This window comes from Chironomus tepperi, unplaced genomic scaffold (genome assembly GCF_022539635.2).
Source record: "Chironomus tepperi strain 1889 unplaced genomic scaffold, CSIRO-AGI_Ctep_v1 contig_486, whole genome shotgun sequence".
NCBI classification, from domain to species: Eukaryota; Metazoa; Arthropoda; class Insecta; order Diptera; family Chironomidae; genus Chironomus; species Chironomus tepperi.
In genome coordinates, this window is record NW_027226608.1 from 1,360,625 (window position 1) to 1,385,794 (window position 25,170).

Sequence of the window (25,170 nt, forward strand, 5' to 3'; positions counted from 1 at the left end):
GACTTTCTTACTTGTCTGTGTTTACAAGTTGAAGTCAAACACAAAAGTTTACAAAATTCCTCAAAAACATCGCCAAACTTTACCAAATCCAGCTTTAACAAACTTTACATCCATAAATGCCTCAAAATTTCACCAAATTTCATCAGTTTTTAGTCAATAATTCCCAAATTAAGGCACATAATTTGACAGTCGGTCACCAAAAAGCTGCAATTAGTTGCTCGTCAAATTAAGCTACCGACAAATACATTTCAGCATTCAGTAACACACAGTCTTCGTTCATAACAAACAATCAAGTCCAAAAAAAAACAAAAATAAATAAAAAAAAAGTGCAAAAAAAGTGAAAAATTTGTTGGAACCAAGGCAGGCACAACAGTTGCAGTCATGTCGGCAATAATGGATTGTCGTCTGTGTCTCGAAAAGAAGAAGCACTTGCTGGAAATTAATTCCGAAATACAAAATTCATTCTTTACAATTACACAAATGAAGGTGAGTCTTGGAGGGGTCAAATTGGGGTACAAAATGGGGTAAATTATGAAATTATGTCCAAATGTTAAGGAACAGCATCAAAAAATTCCCAATTTTTTTCTCATCTTGAATTTCAAAAAAATTTTTTTTCTTCATTCATGCACACAGTCAAGCTTGAGATTCTGTTTTTCTTTGTATGTGTTAGGTCTGCCTATGATGCGGTTTCGGATACTCACATACCTCAAGGGTATTAAACCCAACCCATCGTTCCACATTTTTCGTATTTCTTTTTTTTTTATTTTTTGCTTTCTTGCGCTCGCTCGCACACACTATCTCTTATGCTGTATACAAAGCATTTATACTGTGTGAGTCGGTTTTCTGACCTTTTTGGCTTTGCTTTTTTGTGCTGTGCTCCCTATGCTGCTGCTCTTTGCAAAAAAAAATATTGGCTTGTGTGCACTCACACTCTACTTTATGTTGGTCTCATGCTGATCACTCTTTCTACGTTTTTTTTGTATCCCATCTGGCAATTTAGTGTCTGTGTAGTTTTTGTTGTTGTTGCTGTTGACTAATTTTGAGTCGTTTGAGACCCAAAATTGGAAATTGGATATGAATGTGCGGGGGAACTATTGGATTGACTATGGTGATGTTTATGGGTGTTGGTGTCTTATACACTAGTGGATGCAGTGGTGAGCAACCTATGTGCCACGGTACTTCAATGTGTGCCGCGACACACTATTGTGGCTCTAGAAATTCTTAAAAATGCCATTAACCGTATGCGGTTCCAAAATGTGCCGTGACACATAGGTTGCGCACTTCTGTACTTCTTAAACCTTCATATATTGGTATTCTCAATGGGTTTCTTAAGCACATTCTACATTAGTGCACCGTGGCACACAGGTTGTCCATCCCTGGACTACTTGAACTTTCATATATTGGTATTCTCAATGGGTTTCTTAAGCACGTAGTACAGTGGTGCACAACCTTTTGTTATTTACGGCACATATTAATCATATACCTTGATGGAAACAACATTTAATAGCATTTCCAAGAATTTTAAGCCTCACACTAGTGTACCGCATCACATAGGTTACCCACAACTGACTATTATCCAATGCCAACAATCCAACATTGCGCCGATGTCGTGGTTTTGTACATAAATCGACATCAAATAGGATTTGTGCCAGATTATTGCGTTTCTCCGTCTTTTTTGGGATTATTTTGATGGAATCTGAGCACGAAATAGAGTTTTGCCTTAGGTTTGACCTTTTGATTGATGTTAAAGCTCTGTCATGGATATGCGTCTGAGTAAGGTAATATTTGCTTCATTCAGTACAGTACGCAAGCATTATTGTAGTCCAAAGAGACTAGTTATGGTTGTGTTAGTTGCAATTCGATCCATTGTTACAATAGTAAATAAGCCAGTGGTGGGCAACCTATGTGGTGCGGCACATAAGTTTGTATGTCAACGAACATCAATTGACATTAAATTGTCTGTCGCGACACATTATATTGTGTGTCAAGGAACATCAATCTGTGTGTCGCGGCACACTGACCTATGTTTCGTGACACACTAACCTATGTGGCGTGACGCACCAACCTGTGTGGTGTGCCGTGCCACATTAATCTATCCGCGACACATAAACTTGTGTGCCGCGACACATGAACTTGTGTGTCGCGGCACATTAATGTGACATGAAACATTCTTAGAAATGCCACAAACCACATGCCGTATGCAGTTTGAATCTTCCCAAGTGTTACTTATGTCAAAGTTGTACCATGACACACAGGTTGTACACCACTGTTCTAATCCCCTTCTGTGCACATCACAGAACATTACACCAATCTCACTAACACATCAACAACTCTCAGTCCCATACCCAAACCTTATGTACATGTCTACAATTACACTCAACATCCCATTAATCCCTAAAACCCGTCTAGTCAACATTTTATCATGTCACGTCAACAGTCACATTTGTTTCTTCCTACCTGAATCAAGTCAGTCAATCACAGACACATAAAACCTGAGCTGCACAAAAAACTGTAAATTTTAGATAACAGATGCACATACTCATAATTACAATTTACCGCTCAAAAAAGTCCCGCACGTGGATGAATGAAAATAAAAATAAGAAGCATAAAGTTTGTGTATACAGTCATGATGATGCTGCTTGTTGTGTATTTACATCCGAAGCGGCAATTTTTTTTGTTTTTTTGCGGTAAAAATTTTTTTGTTGTTGTTTTTAAAAATATTGAGGATGTTGTGGATGTGTTCAGCAACTTGGTGGACTCCGAAGCACTGTCATGTGCAGCTCGGGCAGGATCTTATAAGGCACTTGATGAAGAACAACTTTTGTTGGCATCATTAAAAGTTTCATTGAACTTAGTACGTTTATGGATCGATATTTGGCAAATTTTAGACATTTGTCGACTGGAACTTGAGAGGAGCTTGAAATGTGAGATAATGGGGGAAGGGTCTTGTTGATGGAAAGGACATGTCATGGCATGAATTTGAGCATTTTGTCCATGTAGGGATCTAGAGACAGGGTCTGATGAGGATGGGGTTGGGTTTGGTGTCTTTTACTTCAAATCAGTGGTGCACAACCTGTGTGTCGCGGTACATTAGGCTGACTAAACACAAAACTAGACACAATAACCAAGAACCGTATGCCGGTTTCGGTCAAGGCTATCCACTTAACCCAGTGATGCACAACCAGTGTGTTATGGCACCTTAGACCAGTCATGGACAACCTGTGTGCCGCGGAACCCTACTGTCCTCTCAAATTCCCATAATGAATAACACTAAAATGCGCTCCATTCACCATTCACTCATTCATGTCAACCTTACTTGATACATTTCAAATACAACTATAAAATACTTCAACTTTAAACAAACCATCTGCTATGTCAAAATCCCGTATTAAAATAAATACCATGAGGGTGTTGCGCATTGAATTCAAAATCTTGAATGTAGTGTTGTTGATATACAGGCTAGGGTCTTCAAAATGGAATGAATTTGAAGTAGTAGAAAGTTGAAATGTATTTTTGTAGTTTTGGATATTGAGTTTTGAAGTTATTTTGGGTTTGAACTTCCGGGTGGGAATGGGAGTGTATGTAAAATTTTGAATTTTTTTCGATAAATTTCAATTTCAACTTCCTGGTGGAACAAGGTTTGCATTTGAAATTTTTTCATATTTACTAAAAGTTTCAAATTTTTAATTCATATTTTTTAAAATTTTGAATGAAATTTTTTTCAAATTTTTAAATTTCAACTTCCACGTGTATCAGGGATAGTTCTTAAACATTTTTGAACTTTTTCTATTATTTTTGAATTTTTCAAAATACGATTTAAATTTCTAAATTCTTAGTTTTATGGAAAATTTAAGCATGATTTTCCAAATTTTCAAATTTTGACTTCCGCGCGTAACAGGGGTAGTGCTTCAAATTTATTGAATTTTTCCGAAAATTTTGGAAAAGTTTGAATTTTTCAATTCTTTTTCTTTTAAAAAGTATAAATGAAAATTTTCAAAAATTTTCAATTTCAACCTCCAGGTGGTATGAGATCATACTGTTTAAAAAATTTGAAATTTTTAAAAATGCTTCCTTTTTAAATTCTTGATTTTTTATGAACATTAATAACAATTTTTCAAAAACTTTTATTTCTAACTTCCGCGTGGAATAGGGTGTGCATCTAAAAAAATTTCTTATTTTTTATATTTTTCAAAATTTTCAATTAACTTATTTTCTGTATATTAACAATTTTAAATTTTTTTAATTTAACTTCCACGTTGATAAAGGAATGAACGTAAAAATTTGAATTTTTTTCTAAAATTTTGAAAACTTTCACAAAAGTTTCAATTTCTCTAAATTTTTAGCTTTTGAGGATAAAAATTTTCAATTTCTTTATCTTCCACGTGGTGACCTTGTGCCGCGTGGAAGTTGAAGAAAGTGTGTAAATATTTTGGAAAATTTTCTTTAAGTTTCTACTTTTTGATTCCTAGTTTTTTCGAATCTATAATTAAAATTTCTCAATTTATCAAATCCCAACTTCCGCGTGTAAATAGGATAGCACCTAAAATTTCAAACTCAATCTATCCATTCAAAAAATCACACAAAAAAATTGCTTTCGCCATTCCGATCGATAAAAAGCACAAATCCCATCCTCATCCTCAAACATAAAATCCAATAAAACCCATGCGAACGTAAAGAGACTCTTAACGAAGCAAGCAAGCAAGCAAGCAAATAAGAAGTAGAAATGTAGAAAAAAAAGGAAGGCATTAGTTGACATGTAGTGCTGAACCTTCCCATTTTATTCTACATCCATAAATCCCCTTTTTTGCCATTTCCATCTATGGACATAGTTTTATCTCAAAGATTATATGATATGCAGCATATAGTCATGAAACCATAGGAGTGAGGGACATATGAAGGAAATAACAAGAATATGAATTAGGGAAGTTGACGTACCGACCTTTTTGCCCTTATATTCCATGAAATATTGAGTTTGCGCTTTAAATGCGTCTCCCTAGTCGATGACTGCTGTCTATGTATATGTGTATAAGGTTTATGGAACCGCAACATGGATGGGGTGGGTTGGCGGGAAAAATAAAAGTTGCTCGTTTTAGTGTTAGTTCCTTCTACGTACGATATTTATCGCCTAGGGATAAGAAACAATCTTTTTTTTTCCTTTCCTTTTGCCTTTCCTTTCCTTTCGTACAGCACAGCATGTATCTTCTCTTATTTCTGACGGTTAGGGCATTTTTGTGTATGTGACTAGATGTTCATCGATTCTATAGAAAATATTCACATTTGTCACATTTTTAAGCTTCTTATTTTTTTTGGAGGAGATTTTTTTGCTATGTTTGTATTTTGATGGCATTTGGAAGCTTTTTGCTTGGTTGTTGCTTGATGTTCAATGATGGGATTTCGATGTATGCGATGTAGAGTCTTTTGCAGGTATTCCATCAGGGATTTCACTATAAATTCGCATCTGCACTTTAGTTTTTGTTTTTTGAATAGAGCTGAACTCTGAACCGAGCCGAACTCTCAGTCGAGCTGAACAATGAAACCGAGCTAAGTTCTGAGTCGAACCGAGCTCTAAATCGAGCTGAGCTCTAAGTCGAGCTGAGATCTAAGTCGAGCTGAACACTAAGTCGAGCCAACTTCTGAAACCGAGCTGAATTTTGAGTCGAGCTGAACTCTTAGTCGAGCTGAACTCTGAGTCAAGCTGAATTTTGAGTCGAGCTGAACTCTTAGTCGAGCTGAACTCTGAGTCGAGCTGAACTTTGAGTCGAGCTGAACTCTGAGTCGAGCTTAACTCTGAGTCGAGCCGAACTTTTAGACGAGCTGAACTCTGAGTCAAACTGAACTCGGAGTCGAGTTGAACTCTGAGTCGAGCTGAACTCTAAGTCGAGCTGAACTTTAAATCGAGCTGAACTCTAAGTCGAGCTGAACTCTGAGTCGAGCTGAACTCTGAGTCGAGCTCAATTCTGAGTCAAGCTGAACTCTGAAATCGAACTGAACTCTGAGTTGAGCTGAACTCTGAGCTGAGTCGAACTCTGAGCCGAGTCTATGAGCCGAGTCAAGCTTTGAGCCGAACTCGGGGTCGAGAAGAGTTTGAGTCGAGCGGAGCTTTGATCCGAGCCGAACTCTAAACCGAGCTGTGCCAAACTTTGACACTGATATTCACGGATTCCTTTGCAGGCGCTTTTTTGGGCTTTTGAAGTCGGGACCTTAATTATCCTCAAATCTTTGACATTAATCCTCAATAAACCTCAATAAACCTTAATAAATTTACTAATAATCAATTTCCATTTTTAATTTTTAGCTCAACAAACTCGAGCACTTTTCCAACTCGGTATGTCTAATATGCTACAAAAAGCTCCTAGCCGCTCAAGGCTATCGAGACATGCTCGTCAAAATCGAAGAGAAGCTTTTATGTACATTCGCACGACAAAACAAAAGCTCAACGCCAATGCTCCGAACAACAAAAAATTCCCAACGTACAATGACAAATGGTGCATCAGGTTCATCACACATACCAATAACACGACCAGGTCTACGACAAAATGTCTCACAGCAGCTAAAGCGTGAAATGAATGCAAAGGACGATGGCACATCCGATGAGGAGGACATGAGCCTATTGGAAGAAATTGTATCATTTAATGCACCAGATGCATCAAATTTCCTCAGCGAACAAGATCATGACAATCACTTTTCACTGCTTAGTGACTCAGAGATGCAAAACGAAGACGACGACGAGCCACACTTTAAGGAGGAACCATACGATCGTCCAATTGTTGAAATTGATGAGTCATCAAACAGTCACACGAGCTTTGGTAATGCAAGTTTTGGTAATACAAGCAGTTTTCCCCTAAAACCATTCAAATGTGACGTCCCAGGCTGCGCATCAAGTTCAACGACCATAAAAGCACTCAAAAAGCACCGTCGGAGAGTTCACGGCATACGCGTTAAGCCTGTCAACACCTTAATGGACTCATCGATGGTCAAAAAGCCACCAATTAAAAAAATTAAGCTTGACGAGCATCCACTGATGCACACACTTGGTAATGATGACTCAATGCCATTCCAATGCAAATATTGTAATCTTATATTGCGGAACCGACGAGTTCTGTGTCGACATATTGAGACGGTCCATAAACAGGCAAAATTTTATTGTACAATTGATGGATGTAAGCATGCCAGCACCCGGAAGGATAACTATCGACTGCATTTGAAAAATTATCATCGTAATTTACCCGAAGAGGAACTAAATCAGGCATTAATGTTGACAAAAAATATGCAGCCAGTCTACGTAAATAAGGATTTTGAGATGTATGAGGATGAGGAGGAACAGATTAACTCGATGGCATTAAAGACTGATTCGGTGGATGTTAATGATGCTGTTGGTGACTCAATGATTGATGAGAATGAAGCTGACTGGTTTGTTAAGCTGCCGGAATAAAGGCACAACCAGCACAACCAACAACAACTTTTTTTGAATTATTTTTTTTATTTTGTACTTAATGCCAAAATTGACAAGTTCTGACATAAGGTTTTTGGCATGGACAAATTTGTAAACTGTATAAAATAGTGAATTGATATGAGAAATGAGCAATAAGGAACGAAAAATTATTTTACATAATGTAAGGAATGCCAAAACTATAATTTTGCAATTTTGTAGATGAAAATTGTTAGACAGACAAACAAATGAGATGGATGAACTGTGGATGAATCCCTAACAGGCAGAGAGCTTGCTTTCGAGAGCTTGATCACCTTGAATGTAGTAGATGAGCATGGTCTTGGGTGTTGATCTTAGCTTACTCTGCTCATGAAAGCAGACTCTTTGCCTGCTATGGAATAATTGATGAATTTACCCGAAAGGCACATGATGTATGAATGTCTGATGATCCGGAACAACTTGACATTGTCATTAGGGGTCGGTATCTTAACGTACCCAGGATAGCCTACTCTATCCTAGCCTAAATATTCTACCCTCCCAGAATGTCGTACTATAAGCTACTTAAGATATCCTACTCTATTCTCTACTACCCTACATTTATAGACAAGTCTATGTTGAGATACACCACTCCACCCTATCCTAGATAGTACATTAGGCTTAAGTAGGATTGGGGTAGATCAGATAGACTCTGTCTATATATGTTAGATAGTGTAGTATACCCTGGTATGTTAAAAAACCGGCTCCAGGGGATGATATGGTATGATATCTCAGATAGGCTAAGAAATGAGCTTTAGGACGGAGTTAGTAGATTTTAATGTGGAGGCGCCTCCACTGGAGGTGGTCCGACTCCACAAAGTTTGGACTACAAAGTCCTGCCAACTCTTTAGTATACATTAGATGAAATCCGGTCCAAAGCTAAATTTGAAGACATCCAACCTCAGGCTAGAGTCAAGTCGGACAAGGAATCAGATTTTCGGACAGTTATACATTGTGTTCATTTTGGGTTATACCCGCAGATCTGGAAATTTGTGGAATTTTTAAGCAACATGAACAAAAAACAAATGGAATTTGAAAGGAGTCAGGCACCATGAGCAGGATCCAGGAATACTTTGATTGGATATTGCGGGAAGAGGTTTGAAAATGCTTAAATGATGCCTGACTCTTGTGTAAATTAGACTCAACCCGAGAGTATAGAACAGTTGTGGGCAATCTGTGTGTTGCGACAACAAAAAGACAAAATCCTTTGTGTTGCCTTGTCACATAGGTTGCCCATCACTGGATATAGGACATACTATATTCTAAGACTAGTGTAAATCACAAGAACAACCGAAAAATCTTTAAAAAAATTTTTAATTTTTTTCCCTCAAAAAATTATTTTAAAAAAAGCAGCAACAATAAAAGGAACAAATTTTGTTATTTTGTGATGACATCTTCAAATATTAAAGGAACAACTTTTAAGTTCAGTATATGTAACTAATTTAGTCTCACTAATTTGATCTAATTTCGATGATAATTATCCAAAAAAAATAAATATCAAATTGGTATCTAAATGAATTTAGTTCATAATTTAAATGTAAAATTTGAGGGTCGGAAGTTGTTGAAAAAAATTTAAAAAATTGAAAAATTTGAAAATTAAAAAAATTTAAATTTGAAATTTTTAAAAATTGGTGGAAAAATTTGAAAAAAATTAAATGTTTGGAAATTTAAAATAAAAATTTCAAAAATTTAATAAATTGAAAAATTGAAAAATTTTGAAAAATTGAAAAATTTTGAAAAATTAAAAAATTTGAAAAAAAAATTAAAATTTTAATTTAAAAAATCAAAAAAATCAAAAATTTAAAAATCAATTTTTTTAAATTTTAAAATTCAAATTTTTTCAATTTTAAAGTTCAAATTTTTTAAATTTTTAAATTTATATTTTTAAAAATTTCAAATTTAAATTTTTTTAGTTTTAAAATTTGTAAAAAATTTCAAATTTTTTCCAATAACTTCCGCCCTTGAGCAAAATGACTAGTTAAAGAATTTTTAAAAAAATATGAAACTATCGAACAAATAAAAAAAGTAATTAAATGAAGAAATTTATAATTTTGTAGAATCTACATAAACATAAAAAAAACTAAATTCTAAGCAAAAAATCACAAAATATCCAACAAGAAATTAATAAAAAAAATTATTAAATGTAAATAAAGTTCAAAATTTACTAATAAAAATTTATTGAAAATAAAATAATTAAAATTTAACGGTTTTTTAATTTTTAAAATTTATTTTTTTTAAATTTTTAAAATTTCGATTTTTCAAATTTTTTAATTTTAATTTTTTTAATATTTAAAATTAAATTTTTTAAAATTTTAATTTTTAATTTTTAATTTTTTCCACTTTTTTTTATTAAAAAACACAATTTAATTCACATTTCTTGCATATTTGTTCGCATGACTTTATTTTATAAAATTTATTTACAATTTTTTCAATTTTACAGCAAATTCTAATCAATTAGAATAAAAATATCTAACTAGATAAGACGACAACTACAACATTCTAGACTTTGTTATTTTTATCCACAATTGTGCATCTCAAGATCAGAAAAGTCCATTTGATTAAGGTAAGGTTAATGTATTTGAAGATTTGACATGGTTGAGTGACATGGGGTTGTGTTCTACATAAAGTTGAGTTAAGTAGTCTGAAGTTTGATCCTTTCGAGTCGAGCTGAAGTCGGATCGAGCTCAATTTGGGTCGAGCTCTATTTGGGTAGAGCTAAATTCAGGTCCAGCTCAATTCGGGTCGAGCTCAATGTGGGTCGAGCTCTATTTTGGTCGAGCTCAATTCAGATCGAGCTCAATTCAGGTCAAGCTCAATTCGGGTCGAGCTCAATTCTAGTCGAGCTCAATTAGGGTCGAGCTCAATTCGGGTCGAGCTAAATTCGGGTCGAGCTCAATTCGGGTCGAGCTCAATTCGGGTCGAGCTCAATTCTAGTCCAACACAATTAGGGTCAAGCTCAATTCGGGTCGAGCTCAATTCGGGTCGAGCTCAATTCTAGTCCAACACAATTAGGGTCAAGCTCAATTAGGGTCAAGCTCAATTCAGGTCGAGCTCAATTCTAGTCCAGCTCAATACGGATCCGAACTCAATTCGGGTCGAGCTCAATTCGGATCCGAACTCAATTCGGGTTCAGCTCAATTTGGGTCGAGCTCAATTCGGTTCGAGCTTTATTCGAGTCGAGCTTAATTCCGGTCGAGCTTCATTCGGGTCGAGCATAATTCGGGTCCGAACTCAGTTCGGGTCCGAGCTCAATTCGGGTCTGAGCTCAATCCGGGTCTGAATTCAATTCGGGTCGAGCTCAATCAATTCCGGGTGAGCTCATTTCGGGTCGAGCTTAATTCAGGTCTAGCTCAATTCTAGTTGAGCTCAATTCATGTCGAGCTCAATTCAGATCGAGCTCAATTCAGGTCGAGCTGAAAATAGATTCTCTTGGGTCGAGCTCTGTTCGGATCGAGCTCATTTCAGGTCGAGCTTAATTCGGGTCGAGCTGAGAATACATTCTCATGAGTCGAGCTGAAGTTTGATCCTCTTGGGTCATCTAGAACACCAATCATATGTCACCCAGCCAAGTCAAATAAAATCACCAGATACATATTTTGATGATCAATCCACATCTAAAATCCATACATCCATACAATATTCATAATTAAAATAGAAAAAATGTTAAGCCTTAAGATCCATTGTGATAAATATTCTTAACAATTAAATAATCTCTAACAAGTCTAAATAATGTATAATAATTAGTGATCAACAGAAGTCCAATGCTTATTATAATGATGTATTCCTTACAATAAATTATCAATATCAACTGTATGAGTACCGTACTCAATTGTATTGAACATATTATAAAGTACAACATTGATGGATTTTTAAAAAGTATATAGAATCGATGATGACCAGAATCAGCCGGTAATGCCGACGTACATTCAGCTGTTGACTTAAAGACATCACCAAAATATTTTACGTACGATCCATAAGCAAATGTTTGAGTTTTTGACCAATTTAAAGGCGGTGGATGTGTTGCACGTGGACCTAACTTTGTCCACTGTCCGAGATGTATGGCTGATCGATGTAGGACATCGCAGTACCTGATTGGCAGGCAGTATGTCGCACACATGGTAAACAGACTTACAAATGTAAAGAATAGATGCTGTGATACCCAAAATTTACTAAAATATAGATGCTTATTGGCAAATGCACATGGTGCAAAGGCTGAATAGTAAGCATTCATGACTGATGTAAAGATGATTTGCTTGAATCGAGTGTTGAAGTCATTCCGGAGGGTGTCGACTTCTTGACGGATGTCAACGGCGTTACTAAAATGAGAAGATTTGGGATTAATTGGGTTTTGTGGCTGTGGACAGCTTGGAGTTAGTCAGACACAGGACTTAAAATGGATATCTACTGTATTTGACCTTAATCAGCTGCTGACAAGATGCCTTACCTGCTACATGAATGCATAACTTCACCCATAAATGGCATGTCACGTCTAGAGTTCATTATCCTCAAAAATGGATCAATTTTGCATTTGAATATCACTAAATATAGAATTATTCTAAAAATAAAAAGAGAAGGGATTTAGTTAGATGTGGATGATATTGAAGCAATTTTGCTCTAAAACTGTGGTGCAAGACATAGTAGTGTGTTGCGATACAATCTCTTGTATATCATGGAGAATTAGGTGTGTGTCTAGTTCTAAGGAGTTTTACTGATGTCTCTGACTAATCCACTCTTGAGACTGAGACGGAGATCGACAAAGCTGGCTAAATCGACTACACCGACCTGACTAGATCGGCCGACCAACTATACGGACTATATACCCTAGACTTAGGACTAGAGACTTTAATACGACTGGATAAGCCATACGCTTCAGAAGAGAAATGTCATTGCTGGGTCAGAAACACACCCCTCGGATGGAATTCACCGGGAGCTCCAAAAGCTACTTGGCGCAGAACAGTAAAGAAAGAATGTTAGCTCAACGTGCGGACAGAGAATTATTGTACAAACTAGGTGACAGAGCCAGCAGCAGAGTCGGATGGAAAGTCTTCTGTTGTAATATAAGCTCCACACAGGAACGTGATTGCAGTAAGTAAGTAAGTTAGAACTAGAGACTAGAGATTTCTACGTGGCAATTGGCTCATGTACACCCTAGCCCAGGAATAATTTAAAGTAAGACTGGTACCGAGATCAGGATTGAGACTGCAAGGCAACTTCCTGAAATCTCTGTCAGGACAAATCTTGAGATTAAGATCGTCAAGCCTTGATCTTGTCATCGAGAACCCTTGAATAAACATAATCCCGATTTGTTAAATGCCATAATTATGCAACAATGGATGTTATTTAGACTTAGACATTCATATAATTCAGTGGTGAGCAACTTGTGTGCTTTGGTATACTTTGATGGTAAGCTTCAACCCAAACCGCTTATTAGAGTTGACAGGACTTTAATGTAGAGGCTCTATTGAAACTTTAAAGTCAGTAGAGTCGCATTTTTCGACTTTTTTAGTCTGAGTTCAATTTCTGCCTACTCTTTAGTTCATTACATATGATTCATGACAATTCGGCAGCATATTAATGTCCCACGGCTCACAGGTTGCCCACAACTGAACTGGACATTAAGATACTTACGGATAAATGAGATACAGGATGTTCATGATGCTATAATTCTGAAATATTTTGATATTACAGATGAGAAAGATGAACTCGAGCATACCAAGGAACACATATTTAAGACACTTTTCAGCCAGTTGATAGTATCGATCAGGACAAATGAATTCCAATCCTTTGACTAATAGACAATAGAAGAAGCGACGTCCAATCATCACAAAGATAAAGACCACAAGACTCTTATCGATGAGATAAAAATTCTAAAAAAATTGGAAAATTTGATGAAAAAATTGTGAAAATTGTGGAAAATTGTTGGATTTACCATTGAGTAATTGTGGTATGATTCGGGATGCCACCAGACACTCCGGTATAGATGAACAAATTGTGAACTGGCAGCGATTAATGTGAACATAAAGATGATTAATTCACTTAAAATTTCATTTTCACCTTGTGTGAAACATGACTGGATGAATGCGATATGTTTGGGTACGATTGGCTCACTAAACTCATTGTTGAGTGGTGAATTTGTTGGCTGAAATGTTGTCGGGGTTGGACGTGATGTTGGTGGAATACGGCGGCGGCTCATTTAATTGAAAAGTTGAGTTTTTTGGAATTTTTTTGATGATTTGTTTTTAAAAATTTTTTGTGTTTTGTTGTCAATAATAAATAGAAAAATTGGAGTTCGAAGGAATTTGAATTTATTTTGGACGTTAAGAAATTTTTTGGGATTTTTTAATAAGGAAAAAAGTTTTATTTTATTGAAATTTTTTTAATTTTGAGTTATACAATTTAAAAAAATTTAAAAAATTCAAAAACATTTGAAAAATTTGCAAAAATTGGAAAATTTGAATTTTTGGAACTTTTTTAAATCTTTTGAATTTTTTAAATTTATTTTGATTTTTTTAATTTTTTTTGAATTTTTCTAAATTTTTTGAATTTTTTAAGTTTTTTGAATTTTTTGAATTTTTTAAATTTTTTTGAATTTTTTAAATTTTAATTTTAATTTTTCAATTTTTTTTATTTTTTTTTTAAATTTTTATGAATTTTTAGATTTTTTTTTAATTTTACATTCTGTTTCCGAATTGAAACAATTCAAAAAATTTTTAAAAAAAAACAAAAATTTGATAGTTTCAACTAATTTTATATTTTAAGAATTTTCAAATTTTTCAAATTTTTTTAATTTCAATTCAAAATTAATAAAATTGAAAATTATTCAAAAATTGAAATTTTTAATACTTATTTCCTCTTATTCAAGATCCTCCGAAACAAATGAAAATTGAAACACAACTTTTTTATATATTTATAGATTGCAATATCTCCAGAAAAAAATAACAAGAAAAAATAAAAAGTAGTTTGTGTTTGTCTGCACTTCAGTCGATCAACACGTAGAATTGAGTCTTTTTTGTTGAACCGGTTTATTTTGTAATTTAAAGTTTTATTATTTTATTTAAAATTTAATTTCACAAAATTCTAATAGTTAAAAAGCTTGAGAGAGCATCTAGCTAAGTGGTGGGCAACCTGTGTGCTGTGGCACACTAGTGTGTTTTATAGAAAATCCCATGAACCGTATGCGGTATGGGTGTTTCAATTATGGCTTGCACCAAGGTGTGACTTGCTACAAGAAGGGTTGCCCACCGCTGCCCTAGGCTATTATATGTTGTGAGTATACTCATGAGAATACTCTCTATATGAAAGGGAAAATTCAAAAAAAAATATTGATGAGTAAAATATTCGATGTCTTTGTGAAAATGATAAGATAAGAATTGATTGACATTGCATTCAGTCTTGAACATAGCCATTGTGATTTTTGTATATACTGTAAGTGTAGGTCATGAAATAAATGCAAATTAAATTGAGATATTTCAAGTTTTGATGATTGTTGGCAAGTGATGAGCATTGTCGAAAAGCATATGATATAGAAATGGCTTGAATTCTTCCTTCAGGTTAGATTTGTTAGAATTTGGCCTCATATATTATGGGTAGATGTAGAAATATGTGTATAAGTTGTTGTATACTAAGCTACTGTTCCCTAGGGCTGAATCCAACCGAAGCCGGATTTTTGGTCATTTCTATATCGTGTGCCTTCCGTGATCATTAACAAAAACAACTATAAAGAGCCATAAAAAGCACAATTTCAGGTTTATTTTCTTCTAAGAAGTAGCAAGGAACTGATACTCAAAATATTTGTAGCTGAAAAGTGTGTCGATCTATAAAATAATCATCATAAAAGTAATGCATATAGTAAGCATGTGAGCCAGTTGTGATTGCATTTTGTGTCATCATTTGAAGTTTAACGGAACAAGGACTATAATAAAGTTGGATTATTTATGACATTTGCAGTCAATTGCATTGGATCAGACACTTTATTGAGATTTGTGACAATTTTTCAATATTTTGAAAAATTAAATCAAAAATTCCCGAATTCAGACACTGATTTCTGGCATCAAGTCAAAGCCTCCTCAGCCTGGGGCCAGATTTAACAACTCTGCAACACAGCTAAACTTGAAAAAGTCACAAAATACCACAAATAATCAACAATGTGCATCACATTCCTATACCTGAACACTGACAATCCAAATTGTCCATACAAATTAATTCTCATTAACAACCGAGATGAACATTATTCTCGACTGACTGCTGAAGCTGAGCTAAAAAGTGTCGGAAGATTGCGGACAATTCATGGAACTGATATTGATGCTCTTGAGCATGGAACGTGGCTTGGATTGTCACAGATTGATGAAACAATAAGGATTGGGAATTTATTGAATGTTGCAGGTTAGTAATTGATTTTTGAAAGCAGTGGTGTGCAACCTGTGTGTCGCGGCACACTAGTGTACTGCAAAAATGAAATGACACATAGGTTGCCCACCACTGCATTACACTATAATCTTAATCCAATTCACAGGTGAGCAAGTCAGAAAGAATGCTAAAGGCAGAGGTGACATCACAATTAACTTCATTAAATCAAAGGATCTGCCATTAATTCACAATACGAAGCTTTTATCACACTGTAGTCAATATAATGGATTCAACTTCCTGTCAATTGAAATTAATCCATTTGGTATTAGTGCTTACAATGCCTGTAATGTGGACCGGAGCATTCAAAAGTTGTCGAATGGTAAGAAATTGTTCTAGTCCGACTATTGTCCGACTCTAGTCTGTATTAAGTCCGACACTTATCCGACTCTAGTCGGATTCTTGTCCGACCATAGTCTGACTCTAGTGCGACTCATGTACGATTTTGTCCGACTCTAGTCCGACTCTAGTCTGACTCTTGTCCGACTCTTGTCCGACTTTAGTCCGACTCTATTCTTACTTCTCATTCTTCTAGGTAACCACGGCCTCTCAAACTCACCATACAACGATCCATACCTAAAAGTAACAAATGGAATCGAATTTTTCAAAGAAATCATCAAAACCTCATCACATGCTGACAAACCACAGCTCACAAATTCCTTCATAAATCTCCTGAAATCAGACACAAAGCATTTTCCATGTCCAGAGCTGCTCAAACGTCGTCCATACGATGCCGAGGTCTACTCAAGCATCCACGTCAGACATCCATGTGTCCACTACGGCAGCCGTAACCGAAGTGTCATATTAATCGACCATTTCCATAATGTGGATTATATTGAGGAACGAATGATCAACGAGGATCCAAAAAATTCAATTTGGGACAGGAAGGACTTTAAAATTCCAGGAACTGTCAAGCCTAAAGGAATGTTTCAGTATTTGATGGGATTTAGGAGGATTGTTGGGAGATTAAAAGCTGTGCTGTAATTAAGGAACAATAAATTTTATTTATTTGACTGCCAAGGGATGGACACTTCCATACAAAATAACAAAATTACAAATTCGCCTGTCTTACTCTGCCTTAATCTTTCCAAAAATACAAATATTCTCCAATGTCTGTTCCTTATCGACATAATAACACAAATCCGTGTCATATCCAAGTTCCCGCATGTACTCAACCCTTGCATAGTCCAACAATCTCTTGCACTTCCACCCGACCAGCTCACGTTCCTTCAACTTCTCATCCGCAACACCATTTCCAGCTTCCTTATGCTCCTCACGACTCTTACCGTCGCCACATGTGCACCATGACACCATCTTAATCAGGATGTTGAACAGGTTCCGGTCAATTCCATGCTTAGTCATCCAGTCACGACCTAAGAAGCTATCGTATGTAATTTGATGATGACAACAGACACAAATGAGGAAGCCTTTAGTCTTGACGGTGCCTTTATTGCCATTTATGAGACATCTTAAGGCAAAGTCTGTAGCACGTCCACAAAGATGCTTACTGACGCCAACGACTGACTTGCAGGATGTAAAGTTGAGCTGTGTCATGTCCAGATCACCAATGTCTACCCTTAGACGGTCCACAATGCCTGAATCTTTAAGTAAATTGTCCTTTTTATGTCTGTGTGATGCTCGGTCCACAACCAGCACCTTTGCATCCTCAATTTTAGCATCAAGGATGACTTTTGACAGCCAATAGCTGAGTTTGCCTTTACCGGCACCCAAATCGATGTAGCATGTAGCTGGTGTGAGGAGCTGATTGTCATTAAGGATGCCAAGTATTGAGGATGTCTGGACTAAGTGACGAAGCTTCTCATCGCCATATCCATCAACTTTTAGTTCCTCGTCCACAATTTTGTGTGACTTTATAAAGTCCTTAATATTCCCGTCAATAAACTTGCTGTACAGGAACTCGACGGTCTTTGTGACTTTATCAATTTCCTCTTGTTTGACGTCCTTAAGTCTGAATGACTCGACATCATCAGCAGTTCCAATATCACCAACATTACAGTTCTTTTTGACATAATTTTCAGTATTTTCAAGCTTTTTGACATTGCAGATCTTCAGGTGCCGGTCAAGCTTAAAGGTATAGACAGAATGTGTTGGATCCAGTGGACATAAGACACGCTTTTCACCCAGCACTGGCTGCTTAACTTCCACTGAATGTTCACCGCAGTATCTGGCACCAGCTTTAAGGGTCATTTTGCAGTACCTGCTCTTCCTTTTTACCCAATAATGACAGTGTGGTGTGTCGGATGATGGATCGGGGATGGGTTGTGGCTGCTTTTGACGTCTTGAAGGTGGCTGGGTATGGACGGTTGTGGATTCTTGACTGGGAACTGCTTCATTTGTAATTTGAGGACTTGATGACTCGTCAAGCTTGACGTCTGTTGAGATTTCTTCCATTTTTAGACGTTTTGGATTGTCATCGGACATTGTCGGTGACTGGATCAATTGCTGGACACTTAATACACTCTTAAGTATTGATATTCAAGGTTCAAATCCTATAAAAGCTCCAAATTCTATATTCACTTCTATATTCCCGGTTTATGACTTAATTCCTTCAATATTTCACAATGTCACGTCTTTCGAACACAAAATGTCAATGACTACTATGACTGTGATGATTTTGCAATTGTTTAAATACTATTGAATTAAGATTGTGCCTTTAAAGTTGGCAAACTATATGAATCTACACGTGATGGAAGTTTTTTGTTATTATTTACATTTAGGCAGGTACTGAGCTATAAGTTTCGATATTCGAAAATTCGAAAATTCGATATTGTTGTGGATTTGAATGTGAAGAAGTTGGAGGTAACGGAATTGATAGTTACATGCCTGTGATTCATGCCAGGGTCACACCTGACGGCCAGCACCATACCAGAGTCACTTCCATGGTGTCAGCACCATGCCAGGGTCACATCTGACGGCCAGCACCATACCAGAGTCACTTCCTTGGTGCCTGCATCATGCCAGGGTTACCCCTGACGGCCAACACCATGACAGGGTCACACCTGACGGCCAGCACCAAGCCAGAGTCACCTAATTCATTAAAATCACTTCCAAAATTTTACTTAAACTTGTGCTTTATTTTTCTTTTTTTTTAATTCCTATAATAATGACATTTTTTACAATTTTTTTCTGTTTTGTTATCTAAAATTGATTATTTTATATGTTAAGGAACTGCTGTGTGCAGTCCACGATATAATTTTTAACTTATTTTAGCAAATTTTAATTTTCTTTTTCAATTTTCTAAAATATAATCAGAGATTATCCTTAAAAATCTTATAAATTATTATAAATTTTCAATCCTTTTCATCCTCAAAAAGGAGTAAAAATTAATTTTTCAAATAAAATGCTCGATTGATGTTGAATAAGCGGCTGTAATTTTTGAGTTTGGACTTTGAGTTTTTTTGAGCCATTTTGAGCCATTATTCTAGATTATTTTAGCTGCTTTTGATGATATTTTTGATGAGATTGAATAGAAAAATTAGGCATCGAGTATGGCTGAGTGGCATAAATTGGTTAACCGATCAAAAATTTGATCCTTGGCCTCAATTACTATGGCTTTGTATCAGATTATGCTTGAATTCGACATAATCCAAGAGTCATGCCGACCTGGTGACGGAATTTGGATTGATTAACTGATTTATGCTGTTCGTGACACTTAGTTAACCAAGGTGAGGTAATGAGCAAATTGTTGAGTTTGTTAAAACTACATGCGCAGATTTGCGCATCTGAAAGCGCAAAAATGCGCATATTGTTTAACTGAATTTTGGGCATTAGGATACTCAGTTAACCATAGTAAGCTAATCAGCAAATAGAAAGGTTTGTCAAAATTGAATGCGCAGGCTTGCGCATCTGAATATGTAAACATGCAAAATTAGAATAATAGAAGTTCTCTACATTTAGAATCTACATCTAGAACAATAAAACAACAGGCTTGCGGATTTAGAACAATATAAGCCTATGGATCTCGATCAATAGAAACTTGCGCATATTTGCGCATCTAGAACAATAGAAGCTTACTTAGTTCTTCAGTTTTCCTGAAACCTTGTTCTCATTGCCAACCCATTCCATCACTTACCATACTCCATGTCTAATATCTTATCTTCATTCAATCATTCTATGTCAAACTATTTACAATTAATCCCTTCATTAAGGATTATAGAGTTATAAATCTCATCTAATTTTGGACATAACTTCAAGATTGTTCTGTATTCCATTTGAAACAAGGAATCATGTAGACTTGAAGACTTTAAGGGCTATTCAAATTTCAATTCAGATAATCAATTCATTTAGATCCAAATCTGAGCGGCATGAAGAAGGATCTTTACAAAATCCATAGGGAATCCTCATGGATCACCAAATTCGTTCAATAAAGTCCAAAAATAGTTGCAACAATTAAAGGACAATTCGAGATAACATGAAGATTCCCTGTGCATCTCACTCCATTCCTCATCCATCCCTCCATGCCACCCAGATAACCTAACCTAAAAAAAGCTTCGAACAACTTCCAAAATTCACTCCTAATAGTCCTCATCTTCAAGATCATGGAAGACTGGCTCCTGTTTTAATGGAAATAGATCATTAAATATTTCATGTCCACTTGTTGTTCCTGTACGTGCTGCTTCAGCTTGTTCTAAATCGAGTCTCTCCTTCCATCTCTTGATTGTTTTCTCCGATACGTTAAGGATCATTGCGATGTCTTTCGGCTGAATTTTGGGATTGGAATTGGAAATTTGTTTTAGAATTTGGAGATTAATTTTGGAATTTGATGCAAATTACCTTAACGTTCATCGACAACATCCTCATTCCTGTTCTTCGTTTTGTATCATCATATCCCTTTGCTTCGGGGAACAGCGGTGCCGTTGCCTTCTTATGATCAATTATTTGCTCCTTATTTTCAATTAATTCATTTACATGATCAATTATTTCTTTTTCATACTTTTCAATACTAAGATCCTTTGCCTTTTGTAGTAGTCGTGATGCTGATCGTTCACTTATGCTCATTAGCATGGCTATGTCCATTGTACGTATGCCACGTTCACGTAGAATTTTTGCTATAATAACTTCACGCTCGCCAAGATATGATTTCGGTTTTTTAGGCTCGAGTGGTGTAGCTTTCTTGGGTTTTTCGGGTGTTACGGTTGCTGTTGCTGTTGGCGATCCGGGATTCTCCTCGATGATTACACACGATAGTGGATCTAATGGATCAGCATCAGCAAATACCGCTAGAATTAGAAGAGGGTTAAATGATTATTAAGGGAAGTTGGTTTAGAGTGTTAGGAGGAGTTGGTCCAGATTTGAACTCTATGAAGTTAGTTAGATTAAGAGGAGTTGGTCCAGATTTAAAGTCTGTGAATCTATTTAGCTTAAGAGGAGTTGGTCAAGATTTGGATTCTAAGGATCTAATTAGCTTAGGAGGAGTTGGTCCAGATTCAAATTTTATGGATTTATTTAGCTTAGGAGGAGTTGATCCAGAGTTGAACTCTACGAATCTAATTAGCTTAGGAGGAGTTGGTCCAGAGTCAAACTGTTTGAATCTAGTTAGCTCAAGAGGAGTTGATCCAGAGTTGAACTCTACGAATCTAATTAGTTTAAGAGGAGTTGGTCCAGAGTCAAACTCTATGAATCTAGTTAGCTTAAGAGGAGTTGGTCCAGAGTCAAACTCTTTGAATCTAGTTAGCTCAAGAGGAGTTGATCCAGAGTCAAACTGTTTGAGTCTAGTTAGCTTAAGAGGAGTTGGTCCAGAGACAAACTATTTGAATCTAGTTAGCTTTAGAGGAGTTAGTCCAGAGTCAAACTCTAAGAATCTATTTAGCTTAGAAGGAGTTGGTCCAGAGTCAAACTCTGTGAATCTAGTAAGCTTATGAGGAGTTGGTCCTGAGTCAAACTCTAAGAATCTATCTAGTTAGCTCAAGAGGAGTTGATCCAGAGTTTATGAATCTATGTATTCTATGAATCTAGTTAATATTACAGGATCTACTCACCATCATCAAACTCATCCCTTTTCTCGTCCTTAACCTTGATTGATCCAAAGCTATCATCCTTTTTCAGTCTCGCAAGTGGTACATCATCATCTTCATCATCACTACTACTATCATCACCCCATTTATTATCATCATTACCACCCCATGGATCATCATCAAATCCATCATTACCCCAATCATCATCATCATCATCCTTCTTATTGTCCTCAGTGTCATTCCATTCACTTTTTATGCCGGTTTCAACTTTAATTTTTTTCCGGGTATGATCAGACACTTTTGGTAGTTTACCGCGTCCTTTTGAGGTTAGGAGGTCTAGAGTGTCATCAACTAGGGTGTCAATTGTTCCATTTGTTATCATTTTAATTAACTTTTTGACTGTATTCATAGACAGTCCAAGAATTACGCACATATCCTTATTAGTTTCACCTTTTTCAAATAATCTCTTTGCCTTCTCAATGACTTCCTTGTCCAATGACTTGATATATTGCTTCTTCGGCTCATATCGTGGTCGCTCGCATGGCTCCTTCCTCATATACTTCTTATTATACTTATCTGGATTAGCTTTCATCTCATCAAGTCTGATTCGCCATCGTCTGACTGTCTTGTCACTAATGTGCAGTGCCTTTGCTATTTCCGTCGCACCCATACCTTTGTCACTTAGTTCCGCAATCTTTTCAGCTTTAACTTCTGCGCTGAGGAACTTGAATTTATATTCTTCGGTCTCCTCCTCTGGATCAACTTCAAGTTTGCCTTCTTCTTGCAACTTCCGTTTTTGTTCATTTAGTCGACGACGGAATCGAGTCACACTACGTTCACTGACTCTTAGTGCCTTTGATATTTCACGGGTTGAGAAATTTTCGAGAATTAATTGTCGTGCGTACTTAAATCGCTCTTCGGCTGACATTTCCTTCTTACGGATGTACCGATTGATGCTTCCTTCCGGTTTCTTACGGTTGCGTCTGTTGCGTCGCTTATTAAGTCGTGCTGCACGTCGTCGTGCACGAATTTTATCCTCAAATATTTGCATTTTATGCTTAAAGTATCGAACCTTGTCGGGCGGGATGTTCAGCAGGATCGCAAACTCATCGTCTGTTGCATTGTCCTGCATAAGCTGCTTACACATCAGGAAGTGCTCCTTGCCAACAACGACGACTGTTTTTTGTGTCGCTTGATTAACTTTATGGATGGGTTCGGGTGCACGATGGAAGGGTTTGATGTCTAGGGATGGCTTTATGTCCATTGGTTCCGTCATCATTTGGTCGTGGTGCATTATTGAGTCGGACATCATTTTTGGGGTAGTTTTGTGGTTTTTGATCGGTATCTGGTGATTATGGATGTAGCATTTAAGGATGTGGTCAATTTGAATGATTTATGTCAAAAATCCATAAATTTGTGCTGCAATCTACATAATTATGCTTGCTGACATTCAGCACATAAGTTTGATCAGGAACTGCAAAGTTGTGCCAAAAGTACCAAAAATGTCGTTTTGCAGCAAAAGAATTAAATCATCAAACATCCAATAATATACACATCCGGTGATTGCCCAAACCAATCCAAAATGCATCAGATCAGCTACACAATCCTAAAATGTCAGTTGACTTCTATGCCTTGATGCTTATTATCCAATTCAATTCCTATAAATTCACAAAATATTCAAGTTTTATCTGAAAAAATTAAAAATATTTTAAAATTTGATATCAAAGCTTGCTGTGATTGGAATTTACCAAAATATTTTTAATATTCAGCACAAATTGTCATTAAATTTATGGTCTTTGTGTCCTCTGCTGGATTATTGCGCGATTTGTGATGTCAAATTGCTATTTTTTACTCGCTTTTGTTCCAAAAAGTGTTTATTTTGATGAAAAAAATTGTTCTGAAATGTTTATGTTTACAATTTTTTTTACACGATCGGGAAACTTTTTTTTTGAATTTCGAAAATTCGAATATCGAAAAAATAATAATTTGAATTTGGGAATTTGACGGTTAGGAAAATGTAGGAATAGTTTTAAAGATTTTGCATTTTGGTTCAGTAATTTTTTTAATTTTAGACCTAAGAGAAACCGAATAGATCCGAAGAGATCCGAACAGATCGAAAGAGAATCGAAGAGAACCGAGGAGAACCGAAGAGAAACGAAGAGAACCGAATAGATCCGAAGAGATCCGAAGAGAATCAAAGAGAACCGAAGTGAACTGAAAAGAACTGAAGAGAACTGAAAAGACCCGAAGAGAACCGAAGAAGACACCGAAGAGAACCGAAAAGAATCGAAAAGAACCGAAAAGAACCGAAGAAAGCACCGAAGAGAACCGAAGAAGACACCGAAGAGAACCGAAGAGAACCGAAGAGAGCCGAAGAGACTCAAATTTGAAGAGCTGATAAGCAGAAGAGACCGAACACCAAAGTCAATTCAGCAGATCAAGAAATAAGCTTTACTTTATTCTATTCAATACAATTCCTATACAAAGCTTCCAAAAATCTCAAATTTTCACTCTCTCAAAAAATCCCCAAAACTCTCCCTGCAATCCTTACAACAAATACAACAGTCACACCACAAAAAAAGTGAGAATTATTTCCATTTTTCACACAGGTTACAACTCAAAAGAATGTGTTAGATCTTCTCAATAAAGCATAGCATGTGCAAGTGCCGGGACCATCAATTCTATTACATACTTTACGTTCTCAGTTCCGTGTGAGAGAACATGGGACACAAAAGCACAACGAAAATAGAATCCCGGCGAGACTTTCTGTTTTTTTGTACTCATTTGATGACGTCATGGATGATTACATCATTTTTATGGGATGCTATATTTGGGATGAAGGATATTTTAGAAACAGAAATTAAATTTTACAATTTTTTTAACATTAAGATTCAAAATTGAGGCTTTTAAGGCTATCAGCTTGACTAACTTGGTTTATGAGGATGTAAAGTGATGTCGGCCATGCAATAAAAGTCGAATTCACATTTGCCAGCCTTAAGTCAGGTCAAAATGATATTCTTAAGTCTATAGAGTGTAGTCGGAGTTCATCGGGTTGATTCTGAGTTCTTCGGGTTGATTCGGAGTCCTTCGGGCTGAATCGGAGTCCATCGGGTGGAGTCGGAGTCCATCGGGTGGATTCGGAGTCCATCGGGTCGGAGTCGGAGTCCATCGGGTCGGAGTCGGAGTCCATCGGGTCGGAGTCGGAGTCCATCGGGTCGGAGTCGGAGACCATCGGGTGGAGTCGGAGTCCTTCGGGACGGAGTCGGAGTCCATCGGGCGGAGTCGGAGTCCTTCGGGACGGAGTCGGAGTCCATCGGGTCGGAGTCG

The 25,170-nt window shown here is 36.4% G+C and overlaps 5 protein-coding genes across 8 annotated transcripts; 2 read left to right on the top strand and 3 right to left on the bottom strand.

Annotated features, from left to right (window-relative positions):
* Positions 1-29: 29 nt before the first annotated feature.
* LOC139099826 (uncharacterized) lies at positions 30-9,045 on the top strand. The gene is made up of 2 exons (XM_070652366.1): positions 30-486; positions 6,296-9,045. Exons 1-2 carry the CDS (start codon positions 382-384, stop codon positions 7,430-7,432), a joined length of 1,242 nt encoding a protein of 413 aa, XP_070508467.1. The 5' UTR covers positions 30-381; the 3' UTR covers positions 7,433-9,045.
* A 795-nt stretch (positions 9,046-9,840) lies between these two features.
* On the bottom strand, positions 9,841-13,717 carry LOC139099824 (transmembrane protein 39A). Its single transcript, XM_070652365.1, has 4 exons — positions 13,395-13,717; positions 13,094-13,332; positions 11,910-12,020; positions 9,841-11,781 (listed from the first exon to the last, which is right to left on the bottom strand). The coding sequence occupies exons 1-4, from the start codon at positions 13,656-13,658 to the stop codon at positions 11,136-11,138; spliced, it is 1,260 nt and encodes a 419-aa protein (XP_070508466.1). The 5' UTR covers positions 13,659-13,717; the 3' UTR covers positions 9,841-11,135.
* A 762-nt stretch (positions 13,718-14,479) lies between these two features.
* LOC139099834 (transport and Golgi organization protein 2-like) lies at positions 14,480-18,024 on the top strand. Of its 4 annotated transcripts, none has more exons than XM_070652378.1 (4): positions 14,480-14,494; positions 15,200-15,847; positions 15,978-16,190; positions 16,404-18,024. In XM_070652378.1, exons 2-4 carry the CDS (start codon positions 15,610-15,612, stop codon positions 16,850-16,852), a joined length of 900 nt encoding a protein of 299 aa, XP_070508479.1. In that variant the 5' UTR covers positions 14,480-14,494; positions 15,200-15,609; the 3' UTR covers positions 16,853-18,024. The 4 variants fall into 4 exon arrangements, with proteins under 4 accessions (XP_070508479.1, XP_070508476.1, XP_070508475.1 ...); XM_070652375.1 differs by lacking the exon at positions 14,480-14,494 and adding an exon at positions 14,566-14,890; XM_070652374.1 differs by lacking the exon at positions 14,480-14,494 and adding an exon at positions 14,566-14,890 and having other exon boundaries at positions 15,211-15,847.
* LOC139099822 (tRNA:m(4)X modification enzyme TRM13 homolog) lies at positions 16,853-18,624 on the bottom strand. The gene has a single exon (XM_070652360.1). It carries the CDS (start codon positions 18,308-18,310, stop codon positions 16,937-16,939), a length of 1,374 nt encoding a protein of 457 aa, XP_070508461.1. The 5' UTR covers positions 18,311-18,624; the 3' UTR covers positions 16,853-16,936.
* Positions 18,625-19,043: 419 nt separating this feature from the next.
* Positions 19,044-23,548, bottom strand: LOC139099819 (uncharacterized). Its single transcript, XM_070652355.1, has 3 exons — positions 21,868-23,548; positions 20,663-21,108; positions 19,044-20,589 (listed from the first exon to the last, which is right to left on the bottom strand). Exons 1-3 carry the CDS (start codon positions 23,153-23,155, stop codon positions 20,404-20,406), a joined length of 1,920 nt encoding a protein of 639 aa, XP_070508456.1. The 5' UTR covers positions 23,156-23,548; the 3' UTR covers positions 19,044-20,403.
* Positions 23,549-25,170: the final 1,622 nt, after the last annotated feature.